Genomic DNA, 20242 nt, shown 5'->3' on the forward strand with positions numbered 1-20242 from the left:
CAAGAGCGCCATGGATTTCAATCCCCCTCTGGTCGCCAAGAGATCTCCGGCGACGAAGGTTTCCTTGCAGTCTGTGCTAGATTTTCGAGAGGATCAAGCGCTCCAGCAGCAGCAGCAGCACAGGATCGAGCCAGGCACACAGCCGAAGGGAAAATCTGAGGAGTCGAAAGGAATGGATTTGGCTATTTTTTTGGGAAGTCTCAAGCCCCTCCAGGGCGATACGTCCTTGAAGAAATCGGCGAGGTGGGAGAAGATGAAAGAGAAGGTGGCTCGGCGCAGACCTCCAGTGGTGGTGGTGGAAGAAAAAAATCTGGTTCCACCACCTCTCGAGCTAGAACAAGAGGTGGAAGTCCTTCCGAAAGCTCCGGAGGGTCATGAAGCTACTACTGCTACTTCCGCAGTTGTGAACAACCGGATTGATCTCGAGGTGCCGAGCTTGAATTTTGGAAACGAATTCTTCCAGATGGAGGAGACGAAGATCGAATCAAGTCGCTCAAAGATCTCGGAGTTCTTGGAGCGGCTCAAACGAGAGAAGGCGCTGTCTTTGGTTTCTTCGAATGCCAAGGCTGAGGAAAAATCCTTGGTAGAGAGTCCGACAAGAAGGTAGGGACTCAAGCTCCTCGTTTTCTCTTAAGTTTTATGTTCGCAGGGTCTGGACTGGAGGAACACAAGCTACTTGTTACAATCTGATCGACCAGGTTGGTTGTTTTTTTTGCATTTGATTCGCGCTTATAACTCTGAAACTTACAGGAAGTTTTCACCGCTATGCAAGCTCTGGACTCGGCTAGCGATATCCATGGCTCGAACATCAGTGGTGGAACTCTCAAAGTTTTGATACGAAGCTTCAGTAATCTGGATGTCATCGAAGGCTCGATCAAAGTTCTCCAGGAAACGAAGGACTTTGGCTTTCTGCCGTCGACGACAACGCACAGTGTACTCGTCTGCCTGCTGCTAAAGTCTGGAGAACAAGAGAGAGCCAAGCAAATGCTGGGAGAGTTTCTCTTGGAAGGTTCAAAGCCATCAGCAGGGATCTTTTTTACACTGATCGATGCGTTTGAAAGAGTGGGAAATCTCTCGGCCGTGCATATACTCTTCCTCGGAATGCTCCAAAGCATGGTTCGTGTGAACGCCGACACGACAGAGAAGTTTTTCAGCATTCTTCTAAGGGCAGGGATGGCCGAGCAAACTTACACACTGTTCCAAGAGTACCCGATCACAGGCTCGGACATTAGAGTGGAGACCGGGAATTTTCTCATGGACTGCCTTGGGAAGGCCGGAAAACACAAGTGGTCCGCGAGGATACTGTCACGCATGAGAAGATATCGTATCTCCAACGTCAGCTCCTACAACATCATGATCAAGAACTTGGTCAAGGACTCGGAGCTGACAAAGTCTCTCAAGGTTTTTCACATGTTCGAAGCCGATCAGCTATCACCGGACGTGGGAACTTATCACTACATCGTCTCTGGTCTGTGCAAAGCCAACAAGACGAAGATGGCGGCCATGTACTTCGAGGGAATGAAGAAGCTCGGGCTCTTACCGGACACCATGACTTACTCGACCATGATCGACTGCTACGGAAGAGCCGGCAAAGTCAACAGAGCTCTGCAGCTGTTTGAAGAGATGAAGCGGAAAAATGTCCGTCTCGACACCCGCGTCTTCAACTCGTTGCTCCGAGCGGTCGGGACGTCATACAAGCCATCGCTGGTTTACAACATCTTTCGGGAGATGCAGTACTTTGGCCAAGTCCCGGACATATGGAGCTACAATCTCCTCTTCTACGGGCTGGCCAGGCGGGGACGAAGGAAAAGGCTTCGCAAAGTTTACCGGGAGATGAAAAGAGATGGGCTCAAGCCGGACATCTACACCTACACAGCGATCATACTTTGCCTTGGGAACGCCGGAAGGACCAAGTCGGCTTACAACTTCATGCAAGGCTTGCTCAGGAAAGGAGTGGAAGTTAACGTAAAGACCTGGAACGCGCTGCTGCGAGGACTCACAAAGGAGGACGTGATCGAAGTGGCGTTTTCGGTCTACAACGACATGAAGGCTCGGGGATTTAAGCCTGACAACACCACTTACAGCCTTCTCCTCGAGAACAGCATCGCATTGAGGGACGCGAAGAAGGTGTATCGGATCCAGAGGGACTTCAAGGACTCCCGGCTGGAGCCTGACGCTCCAATGCAGAAGATATTGCAGCGCTCCATCAGGTACATGAGCAAAGACAGGCGGACTCCTTTCGATCCACAGGTCCTACTTAAGTCCTGAAAAAGGCCAGAATGGTGGTCAGTCTTCGATCTTCCTCACAGGTTCTTCTTTTCCTTCGCTTGTTTTTTCCTTCGCTGACTTTGTCACTGCACAGCAGATCCAAATGTCGAAATCCTCGAAAAGGAAGCAAAAAGAAAACCAAAAATCTGGTACGTTTCTTTTGTCAGGATTAAGAGGGCTCTTCAAGTTTGAAGTTTTAAGTTCCAGGTGCTGCTGCTATGATCCGGCACGAATTACAGTGTTCCACTTAAACAGCGAGGCTTCGCTGATTCACAGCGCAGCATTATGACACACGACGCGGCGACAGACGAACAAACGATGAAGCAGAAGAAAGACGACATTGATTGGCCTCCTCCTGCTCGCACCTTTTCTTCTTCCAGTGGGAGATGATGCTTACAGGTACCAAAAAATCGCTCTCTTTTTTTCGCTCTCATTGCTCAAGCCAAACTTTTTTTCCCACCACCACCGCCTATAAACTCTAAAGTGTGTTTGGTGTGATAGAGAGGAGCTTTTAGATTATTGTCCTTGATCGCGACCATCATCCAGTCTCTGTGAAAAAACAAAGAGAAAGGCTCGCCAACGCCATAGCCAGAAAGCTGTCACGCACATACACACACAGAGTGTGCGCGCTGCTACATTACACTACACTCCAACAGTCAAACAGAGCCGCGAATATCCCGTGCCGAGAGAAGAAATATACCCCTCGCCGTACACGTGTCACGCACCGGGCTCCACCTAACACCCCCGTTGCCTTCCGCGCAGCTTCGCCAGACCGACGGAATATCCGCTGGCCGCCCGGATATCCCGACGGCGCGGGGCCCGCGCGGTGGCCGCGCGGGCGGCCACCGCGGTAGCAGTTCCACCATATCTGGTGGCGTGTGAAGGGTGAGGTGTGCCCTCCCCGCGCGGTGTGCGTGTGTGGGTCTTATCCCTTGTGTGTGGTGTGGGGATTTCCATGAGTCTATGATCGAATACCATGGATGTGTCATCCATCCATCCATAGCACCCCCATTCACCATTCTTGTAGGGAGGCTACCACTATAGTTACTACTACTGGCCCTGGCGCTGGCCCTTAAAAATTGGGCGCTTTTTATGTGGTGCTGTGGTGCCATGTATGTATGTGCTGCAACGCCGCGGGAGCGGGCGTGACACATTGTCTTATGGAATGGCGGACAAGGACACCCACCCCCACCACTATCCCTCCTCCTCTTCTCCACCGCCTCCTCCTCCTCCTCCGCCGCCACATTCTTTGCCCTCATCGTCTGGCGCGGCGCCTTGCTCCTCCTCCGCCACCGCCGCCGCCGCCTCCCAGCGCCACCAGCGCCTCCTCCAGGGCACGAATCTCAAGCAGCAGCAGCACAGCGCCGCGGATCTACGGCGAAATCCCGGTGTGAAGCACGGCGTTGCGAATCACAAGCCCGGCGGGGTGAATCTGCGGCAGACGCAACAGGTTCTTGTCAATCACAGGCAGGATCTTGCGCGGCCCGAGCATAATCTCGCGAAGAAGCCAGCGGCTGGGCAGGTTCTCGCGCGGCACGAGCATAATCTCGCGAAGCAGCCAGCGGCTGGGCAGAATCTCCCGCGGCACGAGCACAATCTCGCGAGGCAGCCAGCGGCTGGGCAGAATATTGCGAATCACAAGCACGGGGCCGGGAATCACCACGGCAAGCTGCCAAAGAAGCCGTCCTCGTCGATCCAGCAGCCGATCGAGGCTAAGAAGGTCCCGGCGCCGGTTTCTAGCACAAAGCCCGTCACCAAGCCCCGATCTTCGCGTGACGATGAGGCATCCGCGCTCTCTCCCAAGAAGAAGCAGCTCAAGCTCATTCTTAAGCTCCGGAAGCCTCAGCAGGACGGCCCCGAGCTCCCACCGCCCCCCCAGGGCGTGAGATCTAAGGCCCCGGCCTCGAATGGCGTCGCGTCTACAGGTCTAGGGTCTGGATCTAGCGGGCTCTCCTCGCCGTCAGGGGTTACGAGGTCGAGGCATCCAGAGGCTAGATCGAATGGCACGGCGGCAGCAGCCACAGCAGCTGGAGGGTCCGTGGAGCATCGCCAAAGAACACCAGCAGCCGTTACTACTACCACTACCACTACCAGTGCCAGTGCTAGCGAGTCCATGGAAGACGAGGGCTTGCAACAGCATTCTTCTAGGAAACGAAAGTTTAGGGACGCCCCCGAGGGCACAGGCGAGGAGGAGAAGGTCGCAGCCTCCACAGCCGATGCCGAAGATGGTTCCAAGCGGAGAATGAAGGTATGGCTAGTCGTTTGTGTTTGATCACTTAACTGAGTTTGCTCATCTTAGCAACAGGAGAAAGATGTGAGATTTGTTCCAACACCGACTTCCGGTTAGTATTACTCTTGGATTTCACGGTTCCGAGAATTAATGGGTGCGTTGCGTCTTCCAGGACTGCTTGAGAATGGTTCTCCTCCACACAGGGTCCTTGAAGAGCTTCTGGAGAGATTCCAAAAGTGAGTTCAGTAATTGTTTCCAATTTTGCGGAGCGAGCATTGCTTATGGTTTCTGGTTTGTAGGAAAGATACATACGGAGTTTTTGCTGAGCCAGTTGATCCTGAAGAGGTCTGTTCAGCCGTGTGATATCCCTCATTGCAGGTCGCTTATTTGGTTTCGTTGCAGATACCAGATTACCTGGACATCATCAAGGAGCCCATGGATTTCAGTACGATAAAAAAGAAACTCTCCAAGGGAGCATACGGATCCATTGAGCTTTTTGAGGTGAGAGCTCATATTTCTTCCGGGAACTGTTGACTAATTGTCTCCTATCGCAGAGGGATGTTAATTTAATTTGCAGCAACGCTATGAAATACAACGCTCCGAGAACAATTTATTACAAACAGGTCTGAGCTTGTTAAACTTTCAAACTGATTCTTACAGTTTGCACCGATAATAAACAGGCCAAAGCTATCAAGGACATCGCCCGAAAAGCTTTTGATGTCTTGAAAGGTCGGCTCAACGGTCAACGCAAGGGCCCTGGGAAACAATCCAAACTAAAGCGGTGTACAACCAGAAGGTTTTCTGAACAACAAGGCTCAGATGTAACGCCCGGGGCTGGCTTAGCGGATGGAAAGAAGGCATCGACCATTGACCGGGTGGCTGATTTATCTCACAAGTCAAATTCTCCATTTCAAAGTTCTGCAAACGATTTCGAATTTCCGGAAGGTATGAAAACGCTGCTGTTTGCGCTTCATTAATCGTATTGATCCCCTGTGCGTGTTACTTTCAGGTTCTTTATCAAAAGCTGCCTCTCTCAAGGACGGACGCCGACTGCTTACTGTCGATGAGAATCGTCGTCACACTTACCGTCCTCCCGAGCCTTTTGAGGACGCTGTTGTCGCACAAATTGTTCCGGTAAGCATTATTCCCGCCCGCCTCATGATGCTGATAGATTTTGTATTGTAGTCTGGAGTTCAATATGGTGGCTCGTATGCTCAAAGCCTCGCCTTGTTCGGTGCAAACTTCAAGCGTCCGGCCTGGGACTTTGTTGCAAGGAAGATTCGTAAGGTTTTGGCTCCAAATGTTCCGTTTGGTCCCGGTTGGGTTGGAGAGCATGAGAAGTCTTCACGACCTGACTGCATACGAACCGAGCCCGCCGCACAACAGATTCTTCCAAGGGACGAGGCCAAGGACTCATCACAGCAACCTCCTGCGATTGAAGTACCATCCAGCACGGCAACTACTTCTGCCGGTGCTCCTGCGGCGCCTGTACAGCTTCCATTCAGGCCGACTGTCTCGAAAGTTTTCGACGTACAACAGCAGCACCAGCACCAGCACCAGCACCAGCAGCACCATCACCAGCACAGGAACGGGGTTCAAAACTACAGGAACGTCGAGGCAGTGGCCCAGCAGCAGCAGCAACAGCAGCAGCCACAGCAGCAGCAGCAGCAGCAGATAAAGAAGCCGCCCGCGAGGTTTCCTCCTCCGCTCCAAAGAGATCATCCAGGCGGTAGTGCAGCAGCTGAGAACCAAGCCGAGGCAAGCAGGTATCCAGCTCCAGCACCTCCTAAGTTTGGTCCAAACGGTAGCGTAGGATTTTCAGGCATGGACGCGTCGAGGGGCGCGTGGTCGCTGCAGAAAGCCTTGGGGGTCCAGGAATCAGGCGCAAGAGACAAGAGCAGCAGCAGTGGCGGTGGTTTGCCGCGAGTGTTTGGACAGGAGCATGCGAATCCAGGCCGGTCCAACGCCGAACCAGCGGCGGCGGCATCCGTTCCGTCCACCATGGCGTTCCATGGCTTGTCGGCGTACGGTAACAGCAGCGGCAACGCCACGAGCGCCGGGGGCCCGTTGTTTGGAATGCCGGGGCTCGGCGGCCAAGGCATGATGGCGAAACAATCTGCTACCGCAACACCACCACAACAACCGCAACCGCAACAACACCACCACCAGCAACAGCAACTGAGGCCGGACATGAACGCGAGCAGTGCCGATTTTTTTAGGCAGCAAAGCCATGACTTCCACCTCAAGGAGCAGCAGCAGCAGCAGCAGCAGATGGGGGTGTACAACGCGATCTCGCAGTCCTTGTTGCAGCCTTGGAAGTCTCACAGGTTTCAACCGCAGCAGCAGCAGCAGCTTCACCACCTTCACCAGCAACAACAGCAACAACAGCATCATCAGCAGCAACACCAACACCATCACAATCAACTGCAGCTGAGACCGCTTCCTCCGGATTTGAACGTTCGCCTCCAGTCTCCGAAGTCCCCACAGCACCAGGCTCAATCCCAACTCTTGCTGAACTTACAGCAGCAGCAGCAGCAGCATCAACATCAGCAGCAACAGCAGCAGCAGCAACACCAGCAGCCAGATTTGGCTTTACAACTGTAATCTGAGGGTTCCTCCTCTCCTCCTTTTTTTTCTTGTCATATTGTACGGTCCTGTATATAGACCAATCCGCCGTTTTGTCCTCCTGGAAAACGCAAAGATGATGTCTTAGTGTACTAGAGTCTCTTTTTTTTTTTCATAAAAAATGTCTGGAAAATGTTGCATAAGAAATATCCTTTAGTTTATGATTTAACGGACCTTACATGACAAATGATACTATACACGCTTTATTGTCCAACCAATGTGATTATTGACAAAATACAGTGCTGTCATGACTCGTCCTCCTTGCCCAGATTCACAAACGATAGAGGTTGGAATTTGTAGCCGTCGCCAACGTAAAACTTGTTCATAAATTCCACCCAGTGGAGACGAAGCGCGTGGAGGAATGCGCTCAATGTTTCCATTACCAGCAGAACGCCAACCGTGGCGCACACGAACACGATGAAGCCAATCAATATGATGAAGATGTTTTGATACCTGATGAACAGAGATTTTAAGATTCGAAAGATGACAGCGATCTTATACTTACCCCCAGGCGAGCAGCAACACTTTCTCGTAAAACACGGCCGAAAGTTCTGCATGGGCCAAACTGCAACGGAGAAAAACGTGTCAGGAGGCTTCCCAAAGTCGCCGGAAGTCGGAATTGTTACCTCAATGCCCACAGACGAAGATACGATGCGGTGTTTGAGACAGCCCCCAACACGAACTCGATCGTGTGTATCAACTGATGTACGAAAATCTCGCTGAACTCAAACTCTTCATGCTCTTCGTCCGGATGCTCTTCAAGGCCGGCGTAGCCTTCTCCTTGCGTCTTCTGCCAAAGACAATAATGAGGAACAAGACATCCAACAAGCGCAAAAGCACCTCGAGGTGTTGCTTTCGGAGAATCAATGGTTTTGGAAGAAGCATCCAAGGAACTGATATCAGCGCAATAAACAGCAGCGCCAGCTGTGCAAGTTGACAAGCTCAACAAAACCGAACTGAAAAACAAACTCGACGACAATACCTGGAAGTACTTCTGGCCAGCAAACAGCTGATTCCCGTCAAGGTCGTCTGTCGGGCCTAGAAACATATAAATCATGACATGGTATAAGTCGGCCTGCGATCCGGTGATCCACTTTAGAATTATTAGAAAGGATAGGTAGCCGAAGAGCGAGCTGAGGAAAAGTATCTGCGGTAAAAACTGAAACCTGCAATGCGAAGGATTTTAGAACTACTGTTTGGACAATCTCACGAGCTTACCAGATATCGAGCGGCTGAGCGAAGTATACAGCGTTGAACAAACTGAGAACGATACCCAGTAACATCTGAGCGACTCCAAGAATAATGGACATCTTCATCTTCAAAGAATTCAAAAAAGGTAACTCGCTGCGACTGCCATGCCAAACAGGATCCACACCGAACGCATAAGGTTTATCACGGTATTTGACCAAGCCTACCGTGGTAGATTCACTAGAAAAAAAAGCGGTAAGAAAGAGAGCTCGATATTGTAGAAAGATATATACCTGCAAGACGGAGTTTCACACTTGTATGCAGAGCGTCCAAATATTTCGAACGGTACAGAGAAAAATTCGTTGTAGATGAAGCCCGTATAGATTGAGAAAAGAGACATGAGAAGCAGCACGTATCTACCGGCAAATGCCATTTCCATGATGTCTCCCAGTTTCTGTTTTTAAGCTCAGAATAAAACACTGAAGAAGAGGAAAACCAAACGAACCTGACTTCCAAGTCTCCTCTCGTTTACAAGCAGCCAGAGAGTTGCCAGGAGCAAGACAATTCCGTGACCCCAGTCTCCAAACATGACCGCGAATAGAAATGGAAATGTCACGATGGTGAAAACTCCCGGGTTTGCTTCTTGATATCTTCCAACACTGGAGACCAAAAGACCATAAGACTCAGCCAATAATGGTTCACAAGCTTACCCATATGCATCCACGATTTCCTGGAAGGCTGACGTGAATTTATTAACTTGGAAATACGTTGGTGGAGCCTCCTTTGTGTGAAGAACTTGGAAAATGGTTGTGACTTGCGAGTTCGTTTCAACTGTTGCATATCGCAATGTGTCTTGGATCTGAGTAGCCAAGAAAGCTGAGAACTGGAAAGAAGCAAATATAAATTAAATCACTTACGCGTGGTAAAGCCCCCAACGGAGACCAAGCCTCACCAACGAGGCACTTGCTCGTCACGTCCATACTCAGCATGTTTAGCGCATTATAAACGTATTTATCTTTCAGAACCATTTCGAGCCAGTGTTCCAGCTGATAGCCTATTGTTTTCAGCACGGTTTCCCGATGGTCACTACTAACATCGAGAGTTGTTTGCATCTCAGACAGTCTGGCTGAAACCTGCCAACAGTAATCACGTTAAATCAAGTTATGATGCGGGCAGCCAAACCTCTATTCTCATTTGACGTCTTTTAAGAGTTTCTTCTGGGAAAGGGTACCGGTTGGCTCCAAAAGCATCGCAAATCTTCAAAATTTTGGTACGTGATCTTTCACCGGAAAAGAAGACCAAAAACACGACTTTTTCCACCTGAGTAAGGCTCATAGTTAGAACAAGACGATTATCACAGTATTAGCAACACACCTGGTCGCCGGTGGCAGGATCACTAACTCGCTCGTCAAGTGGTACGCATTTGTAAAACATGTTGCCACGAGTGGCTCTGAAGATGATACGCTCGAATTGGTTGGCTTTATGTTTTGGAATAACGCCAGCGATAAACCCGACTTTTAGTTTTTTGCTGGGCTCGACTTGCATTTCCTGCAGTAAGTCGATAAAATAATCACAACACTGAAACACAAAAATTACCCGTTCTAGCAGCGGACTCTCAATAGACTCGCCACCACTGATCGACTCGTCCTCCCTCTGTTGCGAATTTGCATTTTGACGCGCACTCTCAAAAAATGCACCGGCCTGCACGAAGTTGACATCACCATTTAGAATTACACACGCTATGGCGTACCTTGTCCAGCACGAGAAGGAACTCCGTAAGTTCATTGCGGGTGCGCTTCAACTTCTCGAGGTTGGAGTTCACTTCCCTGAATTCTGGCTCCAGTTCATTGATTTTCACCTGTAAATGTCGTGCCAAAATTAAAAGAAAGAAAAATAAGGGGTTAGGCATTCCATCGCTCATACCTCCAACTCATCGAAGTTGAGATCGCTCTCTACAGCCGACGGCGTCGATGCGAGTCCTGATTTTTGGAGCTGGTCCGAGAAGTACTGGAGTTTGCGAAGCATCTCATCGCAGCGTTTCACCTGAAATACAACATAGTCATCGACTTACAGATATATACGTCGAAATGAATGAGAACAAACCTGGTTAGCGTAAGTTCTCTGAAAGGGGCTTTTTTCCGGGTTAAGCTGCAAGAACACATCAAATAACGTGAAATCTTCAGCTCATTCTATCAAATCCTTACATCTTTGAATTGGAGGGCTCCCAATTCCGCCAAATGCGTGAGCGTGCCGTGGGCCGATTCCACCGGGATGATGAGCTGCACTAGCGTCATATCCTCGGACCGAAACAGATGCATCTTCGGCATGTCCAGGCCCATGGCTGCCCGCCGCGACACCGAAATCCTCGATCTAAATCTAGAAGCCTACTCCCTCAGCTCGAATTTCAGATCAAGTCCCGCATTGGAATCCCCCTCGCCGCGTCGGAGCTGCGCGCTCCGCAAACCCTAATCGAGTATAGCTCCAGCACAAAACCCTAGAAACATGTGCCACGAAGCAATAAAACATGGCCAAAAAGAAACAGGAAAGGAGAAATAAAATAGATCCAACTTGCCAGATTCGAACTAGCGACCTAAGGATATCTGCAACACATTACAGTCCTCCGCTCTGCCAACTGAGCTAAAGTCGGATATAGAATCACATCGAAAGGCCACACCATTATTTTTTTCTTGATCATATAATAGATGATCAATAGTGAGAATAGTAGAGTTAAAATCCAATAACCATGACAAGCGTTGATACGTTGCGGAGAGTATCAAGTTCCAGGGGGTGAGAGAAAATTTGACTCCTCTTCCTCCATAAAGAGATCTCAATCTTCTATTTAAAGAGAATTTGTGCTGGAACGCCATGATCCAAGAGAGCTTTTGTTTGAATCAGTCTTTGCGAAAAACCTGATGATGTGAATGCCTACGGTCGCAGCATGAGAGATGCCTTTTGTGCTTTTAACATGGCGCTGCAGAAGAACGCGGTCTCCTGAAACACTGTACTTGCAGCATATGCCCAAGTTGGGCATATTCCCAGATCAGAAGAGTCTGCATCAAACGTGATTTTTTCTGATGCCTCACAAGAATGTGGTGCCGTGGAATGTTTTGATAAGGAACACACACATCACTCACAGTTAGAATGGTGTCACCAAAGCTCAAACACTGTGCACAGTGTGTGTTGCAAGGCTTTGTCAATATTCTGATGGTGTCCCCTCCAGTTTAGTGCAATGAAGAACATTGAAAAATTCTTCGCCAGCAGAACGTCCCACAATCTGATCAACTTCTCAAGTCCGGCAGCAATGAATCAAAAAGCAAAAACATGTAAACAAGGCTCACCAATGAACAAACCGGTTGCACTAAATCTGTATGTTAGTGTTTGAAATAGTTTGTTGATGACATATACGAGCATATTTAGGAGCGGTTAGGGCTTATGGACGAAGACACCGCTTGGCCTTGACGCACTTACCGAATTGTCAACTAATAACAAGTAGAATGGGAACTCTCAAAGTCGTCCTCGGTGGCATTTCTGGCTTCCATTGGCCCAGGTAAGATATTGTGTGGGATTTCGTGGAGGGAGAGCCAGGGGCAATGGGGATTGGCACAAATCCATGCTTATTCTTCCATTAGCAGTAGAAGATGTGGCTGAGAATGTAACGAATTTCCAGTGCAAGACACACACCAGCGAAAGATAAGAAAAATGCCAGATCCAAGCAGACAGTGATTGGCTATGGAACATAGCTCAGTGACACTACCAATGCTGCAAAGAAGAAGGAACGAAATAAGATGGCGCATGGTGAAAGCAATGAAGCCAAGTAGAAGATGCAAGACGCTCTCACCTGCACGAGAGTTTAGAATGGGAAGACACACCAGTTTGGCTGGTCTCAAGTACCTGGGATGAGGCGTGGAGCTGGTGTTGAAGTTGTAGTTCCAGAATGTGAGAACTGGATCGACCCGGTGCCTGGGAGTTTTCAAGAGACAAGGGTGGCAAAAGATCACGGATTAACAAGTTCCGACACTGGTAGAACAGGACCAGGTGATTGCAATAATCACTTTTACTGGTGTGATGATCGATGGAGGTCTCGCCGGACATAGCACAGTCGTATATCTCTTCTCACATTGGTGCCAAGAACTTCGACACAGGGACGCTAGTCACAGGCGAGTTGTGCAGCTCCGAAAAAGCTCCACAAATCGCTCTGCCTTTGGGCTCAGCAGCATTGCGCAAGGTGTGTGCTTCTGCAACTTTTCTTTTCTTTACATCTTGGACTGTCTTTCTCCTCTGATTTTTCGCAGGCACTCTGAAGCAAGACGATGAAGATCTTCGAGGTGACGTTTCCAATAATGCAAAGCAGCTGGTCTTCCATGCGACATAGTTTCTAAAGGCTGTTGGAGATTTCCACCAAGAAGAAATTGGCCAAGTAAGTTCTTCTAAATGTAATATTGGTTTTGAAAATGTTTGGCACTCGTCCAGGATTTCTTTGATGAACTCCATTTCGTTCCCATGACATTGATATTCTACTTGAAGAGCGAGCTGCAACTGCCATAGATTCCTCCAAAGAGACGATAGAACAAGAAAATGGGCTGCTCTCACGGGAAAGGTGGGTGGCCATGGTGGAGTCTCCTGCCAAGGCCAAAAAGATAGAGAAGTACCTGGAAGAGAACTACGTGGCAAGCTATGGTAACATATGAGACTGAGTTAGCACAGCCAATGGTTTTTGACTGGGGTCGAGTACGATGACCTTCCTGGAATATATGACTACGCTCTCTTCCAGCTCGCAAGCGTAGTGGATAGCCTCAAGGACAGCCTAGACGAGTACCAGTTTGGAAAATTCTTCCAGGTTGCTATACAAGCTTTCTGTCAAGGTTATTAACTCTGTGTGTTTCCACTTGAATGCAGTCGGTGCAACAGTATGCGGTGCTTGATCTGTCCAAGTTCTATCTGGAGATTTTGAAGGACAGATTATACCTGGGGTGAGCAAGCTTATTTAGTTCGGATCTTCCCTCGTTTCTGATCAGTTTTTCTGCAGGGGCTATGATAGCTCTACAAGAAGAAGCTGCCAAACGGTTCTAATTGAGTATCACCAGTTGTTCCACACTTGGCAAAGGACGCATGACCAGAAGGGCTCCAAAGCCGAAAGCGCGTCTGAAGCGTGGTGGACCAAACTAGACCCGTGATGGCAGACGATCTCTGTGCGTTTTCACGAAGCTGTGGTCACTTCTTCTAGAGGTGAGAAATTTTCCTTGCGAATCAACACTTGCAAGCCGTGACACTCGTTTGCATGCACAGCTTTGGGTGGAAGCAATCCTTTGCGTCGACGTTTGCTCCTGTCAGCTTTCCTGTCCTTGCTGATTCCAAGACTTTGTTAACTTGGAGGGGAGGACGACGTACTCCACTCCACACTCCAAGCAATGGCCGACTTCGAGGAACACATCACAGGTAAGATCTTTCTCGTCAGATATTTTCTATATGCACGGGGAGAGAAAAAAAACGCTTTTCTTCTCTCGCTCCGGAACACGAGAGTTGCAAGCTGGAGGGCTGAGGGCCAGAAATGTGATAGGTGTTGGAAATACTCGCCAGCCGACCAGAACAGCACTCAAGGCAGCACAGGGGATGGTTCTAGCTGCTGATCCGGACAGAGAAGGAGAAGCCATCGCCTGGCACATTCTCGAGATGATTAAGCTGGAAGACAATGAGATAACCAAAACAGCTGACTGAAACTGAAACAGGAGCTTGTGGACGCGAGCAAATCCGCTGCTCTCCTGACTGACCGGGTGGAGGAGATCAAGAGCTTTACTGTGGACGCAGAGATTTATCCAGCGGGCAAGTGAGCTTTCCGGCATCGTAAAGCTTCTGCGCCACCAGCAAAGTTGGAGGACGGTCAGAATGCAGGTCTCGGCTCAAGCCATCGAGAGCATTCAAAAGAGAGATACGGCAAGAACTATGTCCTTGGAAGTTTTGGTCCAACATGAGACCGACCGGCATCAAGAGTCTTCCATCGGACCTGGCGAATGTTTTGGAGCAGGATGCGTTGCGGCTGTATGCTCTCATCTAGAAGAGAACGATGGTGTGTCAGCTGGAGCAAGCCGTGTTTAATCACGTCTCTCTGGACGTGGAGGACCTGAAAGGCGTTGTGAGGCTGCGATCGACAGCATCAAGCATGGAGTTTCAGATCGTCTACAGGGGCAAAGACGGCCTTGCCAGTGAAAATGAAGACGAAGATTCAGGCGCGGAGAAGAAGCTTCCATCTCTCAAAGCTGGCAGTTGAGTCTCGGCCATGGACGTCAAGCACAAGCAGAACGTCACCCAGCCGCCACCTCCATACACTGAAGGAAGCCTTGTGAAGAAAGAAGATGGAAAAGCTTGGGATGGGGAGGCCGTCGACGTACGCTCACGTCCTCAAGACCCTCCAGCTGCGGCAGTACATGCAAATCGAGAAGCAGCACACGTGTTCGAGGCCGGATGGTGGCGGCGTTTTTGTCCGGCTTCTTCACAGAGTTTGTGGACTACAGCTTCACGGCCAAGATGGAGGAGCAAGTCCGACGCTGTTTCGTCCAGGAGCATGAAATGGAAGGAAGTGTTGCAGCAGTTCTGGCCAAATTTCCACGACAAAGTCACGGCCACGGCCAAAGTTCCAACGCAACCTAGCTGCATTCTCCAAGCATGTCCAAGCTCTTGGTATGCAGTTGCTCGAGGCTGATCCCAGCTTAGCTCGAGTGGGAGTGTTGAGGACTTAAGCCGCAATCTCAAGCTGGGATGCCACGTCAGCAGAAGGGACACATCCGTTTAGGTTCTGTAGGTGATCACGCCCGACACATTCTGTTCTTGATCTGTCTTCCGCAATAAAGGTGGACCCAGCATGGAGCGCTGCTGCGCTCACAAGGCTGGGTGTCCCCATTTCATAACATACCGGACATGCTCGCCAGCCTCTTCTCGGACAAGCTCGCTGGCAAAGACACCCCCACACCCAGGAGCTCCACCTCGAGCTCACGAACTTTAGAACCGGATACTTCCTCGGGTGCAATCGCTATCCTTCGTGCCACTACAGCAACAGTCTGGACACGAAGAGGAAGAGGAAGAATGCGGCTCACCGGTGGCAAACTCTAGGAGCAAAGTTCTCAGGGTGGATTCCAACACGGGACTTCTGGTCTTGTACAAGGAGGGCCATATGGAGACTATGTGCAAATCCGCGAGGACACCAAAGGGAAGCTCAAGCCAAAGCTCCAAAGAGTTCCCGAGAGCATATACTATGACGCCATTACTCTGGAGATGGCGATGGAGCTGGTGAAGTATCCCAAGGAGCTGGGAGTGGATGAAGGAAAGCCGGTGATGATCGGGATTGGGAGGTTGGGTGTTACATTCGGAAGGAGGCTACTCGATTTATGTCCCAAAGGATCAACACTTGGAGGAGCTGACTTGGGAGATGGTGCTGGACTTTTTTGTGAAACAGAAACAAGATCGTCGCAAGAGTAAGTCACCTCAATTTTTTCTTCCACATGAAACACATGCCAAATCAAAGCGGAAAAGATATATCCAAGCAAACCATGGCAAAACGAAGAAGAAGAAAAAAGCTATATCCTGATGTATAGCAAATCTAGGCTTTGCAAATCTCCAAAGCCAATTTTTTCTCAATTGTTTGAAAGTCCTATCAGTATATCCAAGTGGACTTCATGGATTTTTGGACCACCAAGACTGCCGCGTGGACGAAGACTGCACGAGCGCTTTCCCGCCCATGCGTTTTTGACCCGCCAAGGTTGCTCCATATAAGAAGGAAAGCATTTCGAAGCAGAGCTTCGTGGCAAAGGGAAAAAAAGAGATTTAGTTTGAGCTCCAGACTTTGCTTGCGTTTAAAGGAGGTTTATCGAATTACACTGCTCTATCTGGCTGGACAATGGAAAATTCTCACAATCTCTGTGTGACTTGGCAAGGAGAGACCTGCAGTAATGTTACTGGTCACGTTATAATGCTTGATTTGGAGGATCTCAATCTGGAAGGAATAATCAGTCCGGAAGTATTGAGGTTGAAAATTCTGGAGGTGCTTGACCTCTCTTGGAATGAGCGGACTGGCCCTCTACCAAAAGAGTTTGGATTGATGAAGAAACTGAAAAAATTGTATTTGTCATGCGAAATTCAGGATTTTATTGGCAATTTCTCATCGCTCGAATTTATATTGACATTGGTATTGTACGAATTTCTTATGACGATATTTTTTTGAAGGTTTTATACCAACCTCTTCTCCAAATTTTGTCTTTGGGTCGTTTGAATGATACTGGGTCAATCCGAAAAGAAATATATTTGGAGGAGCTTCATGTAATGGATTGCTCTTTGAGAGGCTCATTACCACCACAACTTGGTGTTTAATTTAGAATTCTGGATTTGTCTTACAACTTTCTATCAGGTGATATTCCATCATTTTCAAATAATCTTCTAAATAATCTCAATAACAACATGTTCAGTGGTAGCATACCAGTCAGAATAGGTCAACTGGGAGGAATACAATTCATTGACCTTAGCAATAACAAATTTACAGGTTATATACCAACGATCTTGGCATTTATCAAATTTAAGTTATCTTGCATTGGATAACAATTTGTTGACTAAACCTGCTACCTTGACAATCGGATCAATTGGTTACTTGGATATGGAAACAATTTCAGGGTCTATTTCATTGAAAATGATATGTTTATTTTTGTCAAACATAATGCTCACTAGGGAAATACCATGAATTAGTCTTGGGTCTTTATGTAATTTGGAAGGCTTGGATATGAGCAATAATAGCTTAGTTTGGGGTCTGCCAAATTGGCTCAAGCACTGCACTAATCTATATTTTCTTATTGTCGATAGTAACTCGTTGAGTGGAAAGATTGCAGCAGATGTCTTTTCTTTTCTTTTCTTTTCTCTACATCTTGGACTGTTTTTCTCCTCTGATTTTTCACAGGCACGCTCAAGCAAGACGATGAAGATCTTCGAGGTGACGTTTCTAATAATGCAAAGCAGCTGGTGTTCTAAAGGCTGTTGGAGATTTCCACCAAGAAGAAATTGCCCAAGTAAGTTCTTCTAAATGTAATATCGGTTTTGAAAATGTTTGGTGCTTTTCCAAGATTCCTTTGATGAACCGTTTTTATCAACAATAAGAATATGTAGATTAGTGCAGTGCTTGAGCCAATTTGGCAGACCCCAAACTAAGCTACTTGGAGGGCCTTCAAGACCTTGAGATCGACTATTCTCAAGTTTTACTCTAAGAGACTTATCCTTCAACAAATCACAAATGATCAATGAGTATCAACTACCATCGATTCCTCCAAAGAGACGATAAAACAAGAAAATGGGCTGCTCTCACGGGAAAGGTGGTGGCCATGGTGGAGTCTCCTGCCAAGGCCAAAACGATAGAGAAGTACCTGGAAGAGAATTATGTGGCGAGCTATGGTAACATATGAGACCGAGTTAGCACAGCCGATGGTTTTTGACTGGGGTCGAGTACAATGACCTTCCTGGAATATATGACTACGCTCTCTTCCAGCTTGCAAGCGTAATGGATAGCCTCAAGGACAGCCTAGACGAGTACCAGTTTGGAAAATTCTTCCAGGTTGCTATACAAGCTTTCCATCAAGGTTATTAACTCTGTGCGTTTCCACTTGAATGCAGTCGGTGCAACGGTATGGTGCTTGATCTGTCCAACTTCTATCTGGAGATTTTGAAGGACAGATTATACCTGGGGTGAGCAAGTTTCTTTCGTTTGGATCTTCCCTTGTTTCTGATCAATTTTCCTGCAGGGGCTATGATAGCTCTACAAGAAGAAGCTGCCAAACGCTGTATCTGGCCTGTGGTGTATCACCAGTTGTTCCACACTTGGCAAAGGACGCATGACCAGAAGGGCTCCAAAGCCGAAAGCGTGTTTGAGGCGTGGTGGACCAAACTAGACCCGTGATGGAGGACGATCTCTGTGCGTTTTCACGAAGCTGTGGTCACTTCTTCTAGAGGTGAGAAACTTTCCTTGCGAATCTGCAAGCTGTGACACTCGTTTGCATGCACAGCTTTGGGTGGAAGCAATCCTTTGCGTCGAGGTTTGCTCCTATCAGCTTTCGTATCCTTGCTGCCTCCAAGACTTTGTAACTTGGAGGGGAGGACGACGTACTCCGCTCCACACTCCAAGCAATGGCCGCCTTCGAGGAACACGTTATAGTCTTGACATCACAGGTAACAGGGAGAAAAAAAAAAGCTTTTCTTGTCTCGCTCAGGTGGAAGTTGTCAATCTGCGAAGACGGAACATGGGAGCTGTAAGCTGGAGGGCTGAGGGCCAGAAATGTGATAGGTGTTGGAAGTTCTCGCAGCACAGGGGGTGGTTCTAGCTTCTGATCCAGATAGAAGGAGAAGCCATCGCCTGGCACATTCTCGAGATGATTAAGCTGGAAGGCAAAGAGCATTCAAAAGAGAGATACGGCAAGAATGTCCTCGATGTTTTGGTCCAACACGAGACTGACCGGCATCAAGAGTCTTCCATCGGACCTGGCGAGTGTTTTGGAGCAGGATGCATTGGCTGTATGCTTTCATCTGGAGGACAATGATGGCGTGTCAGCTGGAGCAAGCCGTGTTTAATCTCAGGACGTGGAGGACCCGAAAGGCGTTGTGAGGCTGCGATTGACAGTATTCACCGTGGAGTTTCCAGGCTTTCAGATTACAGGGACCTCGCCGGTGAAAACGAAGACGAAGAATCAGCCGTGGTTCCATCGCTCAAAGTTGAGTAGGCGACCGCTCTTGACCTCAAGTGCCTGTGTAACGTACGTCAGCACGACTTTACAGCCAATTGAACTGAATGCTTACGGTAGGAGAAAAGAATTAGTCTCCAGAAGGTTATCCAGTGAAACTGTTTCACGCACCTCAAGGACCGCGGAATCTTTACTTGAATTGTAAAAATGTGGCTACCACAAGGAGGAGGTGAACCTAGCCTTGGAACAGAACCAAATTATTCTTGGGTAAAGAACCCAAGGTCTTGTTGCAATGGCTGAACAAAACCAGAAATTAGCTGGTCGTCGAATACTTAATGCTCTCAAGGTTTAGTACCTGGCAGACAGGGAGGTCACGCAAGTGATGACTAGTTGCTCCTCCTGCTTGACCGTGAAGCCGTAGTCCAGAAACTCAGTGAAGCCGCCACCATCCGGCCTCGAACGCATGCGCTGCTTCTCGATTTGCATGTATTGCCGCAGCTGGAGAGTTTTGAGGACGTGACCGTACGTCGACGGCCTCCCGATCCCAAGCTCTTCCACCTTCTTTCTTCACAAGGCTTCCTTCGGTGTAGGGTGAAGTGCTGCTTGTGCTTGATGTCCATGGCCGAGACGTAGCTGCCAGCGTGATCGATGGGAGGTTCTTCTCCATGCCTGATTCTTCGTCATCTTTGCCCCTGTAGACGATCTCATAGCCTGGAAACTCCATGCTTGATGCTGTCGATCGCAGCCTCACAGCGCCTTTCGGGTCGTCCATGTTTAGAGAGACATGATTAGACACGCTGACACGCCATCGTTCTCCTCCAGATGAAAGCATACAGCCGCAACGCATCCTGCTCTACAACATTCGCCAGCTCTGATGGAAAACTCGATGCCTGTCGGTCTTATTGCCTCGTGAGCTTCCTGGGTTTGGATGAAAACTCGCCATATCTCTCGTCTGTCCGTCCTCATGTACATTATAAGACCGACAAGCTTAACACCTACGTAAAGCTGCTCTGCCAGCAACATCGTTTTCGAAGGACCGAAGCCAATCTTGCTTGATGTGATATATGGCCGCGGAGCATTCCTTCGGACAACACTTTGAGGGAGCTCTTCGAGATGTAGTTGGCAGGAGCCTCAGCGTCGCCAGCAGTGAGCAAGAACTGGTCCAGTTCGATGCAGTTGTAGCTCACAAGCCGTGCCGGAAAGCTCAGTTGTCCCTTGCTGTCTGCTG

At 48.8% G+C, this 20242-nt stretch overlaps 3 protein-coding genes and 1 non-coding gene across 7 annotated transcripts; 2 read left to right on the forward strand and 2 right to left on the reverse strand.

The window, feature by feature from the left end:
* Window positions 1-10: 10 nt before the first annotated feature.
* Window positions 11-2658, forward strand: LOC9638921 (pentatricopeptide repeat-containing protein At5g41170, mitochondrial). The gene is made up of 3 exons (XM_002988624.2): window positions 11-583; window positions 751-2210; window positions 2508-2658. Exons 1-3 carry the CDS (start codon window positions 11-13, stop codon window positions 2656-2658), a joined length of 2184 nt encoding a protein of 727 aa, XP_002988670.2.
* Window positions 2285-7215, forward strand: LOC9638922. Of its 3 annotated transcripts, none has more exons than XM_024662467.1 (11): window positions 2285-2309; window positions 2363-2417; window positions 2476-4516; window positions 4568-4610; window positions 4671-4734; window positions 4798-4843; window positions 4901-4999; window positions 5053-5121; window positions 5179-5443; window positions 5508-5632; window positions 5684-7215. In XM_024662467.1, exons 3-11 carry the CDS (start codon window positions 3383-3385, stop codon window positions 7100-7102), a joined length of 3264 nt encoding a protein of 1087 aa, XP_024518235.1. In that variant the 5' UTR covers window positions 2285-2309; window positions 2363-2417; window positions 2476-3382; the 3' UTR covers window positions 7103-7215. The 3 variants fall into 3 exon arrangements, with proteins under 3 accessions (XP_024518235.1, XP_024518237.1, XP_024518236.1); XM_024662469.1 differs by having other exon boundaries at window positions 4574-4610; XM_024662468.1 differs by lacking the exon at window positions 2285-2309 and having other exon boundaries at window positions 2366-2417; window positions 2470-4516.
* A 43-nt stretch (window positions 7216-7258) lies between these two features.
* On the reverse strand, window positions 7259-10807 carry LOC9638923 (V-type proton ATPase subunit a3). 2 transcript variants are annotated; one of them, XM_002988699.2, is made up of 17 exons: window positions 10516-10807; window positions 10415-10459; window positions 10235-10354; window positions 10062-10169; window positions 9908-10012; window positions 9686-9859; window positions 9494-9631; window positions 9229-9444; window positions 9022-9170; window positions 8817-8970; window positions 8605-8765; window positions 8342-8551; window positions 8106-8289; window positions 7964-8047; window positions 7750-7913; window positions 7629-7688; window positions 7259-7576 (listed from the first exon to the last, which is right to left on the reverse strand). In XM_002988699.2, exons 1-17 carry the CDS (start codon window positions 10648-10650, stop codon window positions 7369-7371), a joined length of 2415 nt encoding a protein of 804 aa, XP_002988745.2. In that variant the 5' UTR covers window positions 10651-10807; the 3' UTR covers window positions 7259-7368. The 2 variants fall into 2 exon arrangements, with proteins under 2 accessions (XP_002988745.2, XP_024518238.1); XM_024662470.1 differs by having other exon boundaries at window positions 7304-7576; window positions 9686-10012.
* A 66-nt stretch (window positions 10808-10873) lies between these two features.
* TRNAY-GUA lies at window positions 10874-10958 on the reverse strand. Its single transcript is given in 2 exon segments — window positions 10874-10909; window positions 10922-10958. It is a non-coding gene; the product is annotated as a tRNA-Tyr (tRNA).
* Between the last annotated feature and the right edge of the window lie 9284 nt (window positions 10959-20242).

This window comes from Selaginella moellendorffii, unplaced genomic scaffold (assembly GCF_000143415.4).
Source record: "Selaginella moellendorffii unplaced genomic scaffold, v1.0 SELMOscaffold_90, whole genome shotgun sequence".
NCBI classification, from domain to species: domain Eukaryota; kingdom Viridiplantae; phylum Streptophyta; class Lycopodiopsida; order Selaginellales; family Selaginellaceae; genus Selaginella; species Selaginella moellendorffii.

Coding starts and splice junctions, on each gene's coding strand:
- LOC9638921 (XM_002988624.2), top strand. CDS start 11: ATGGATTTCAATCCCCCTCTGGTCGCCAAGAGATCTCCGGCGACGAAG. Junction 584..750: donor AGGCTGAGGAAAAATCCTTG/GTAGAGAGTCCG, acceptor TGAAACTTACAG/GAAGTTTTCACCGCTATGCA. Junction 2,211..2,507: donor ATATTGCAGCGCTCCATCAG/GTACATGAGCAA, acceptor CACGAATTACAG/TGTTCCACTTAAACAGCGAG.
- LOC9638922 (XM_024662467.1), top strand. CDS start 3,383: ATGTATGTGCTGCAACGCCGCGGGAGCGGGCGTGACACATTGTCTTAT. Junction 4,517..4,567: donor GTTCCAAGCGGAGAATGAAG/GTATGGCTAGTC, acceptor TGCTCATCTTAG/CAACAGGAGAAAGATGTGAG. Junction 5,633..5,683: donor TTGTCGCACAAATTGTTCCG/GTAAGCATTATT, acceptor TTTGTATTGTAG/TCTGGAGTTCAATATGGTGG.
- LOC9638923 (XM_024662470.1), bottom strand. CDS start 10,650: ATGGGCCTGGACATGCCGAAGATGCATCTGTTTCGGTCCGAGGATATG. Junction 10,355..10,414: donor AGAGAACTTACGCTAACCAG/GTTTGTTCTCAT, acceptor GTTGTATTTCAG/GTGAAACGCTGCGATGAGAT. Junction 7,689..7,749: donor CTTCGTCTGTGGGCATTGAG/GTAACAATTCCG, acceptor TCTCCGTTGCAG/TTTGGCCCATGCAGAACTTT.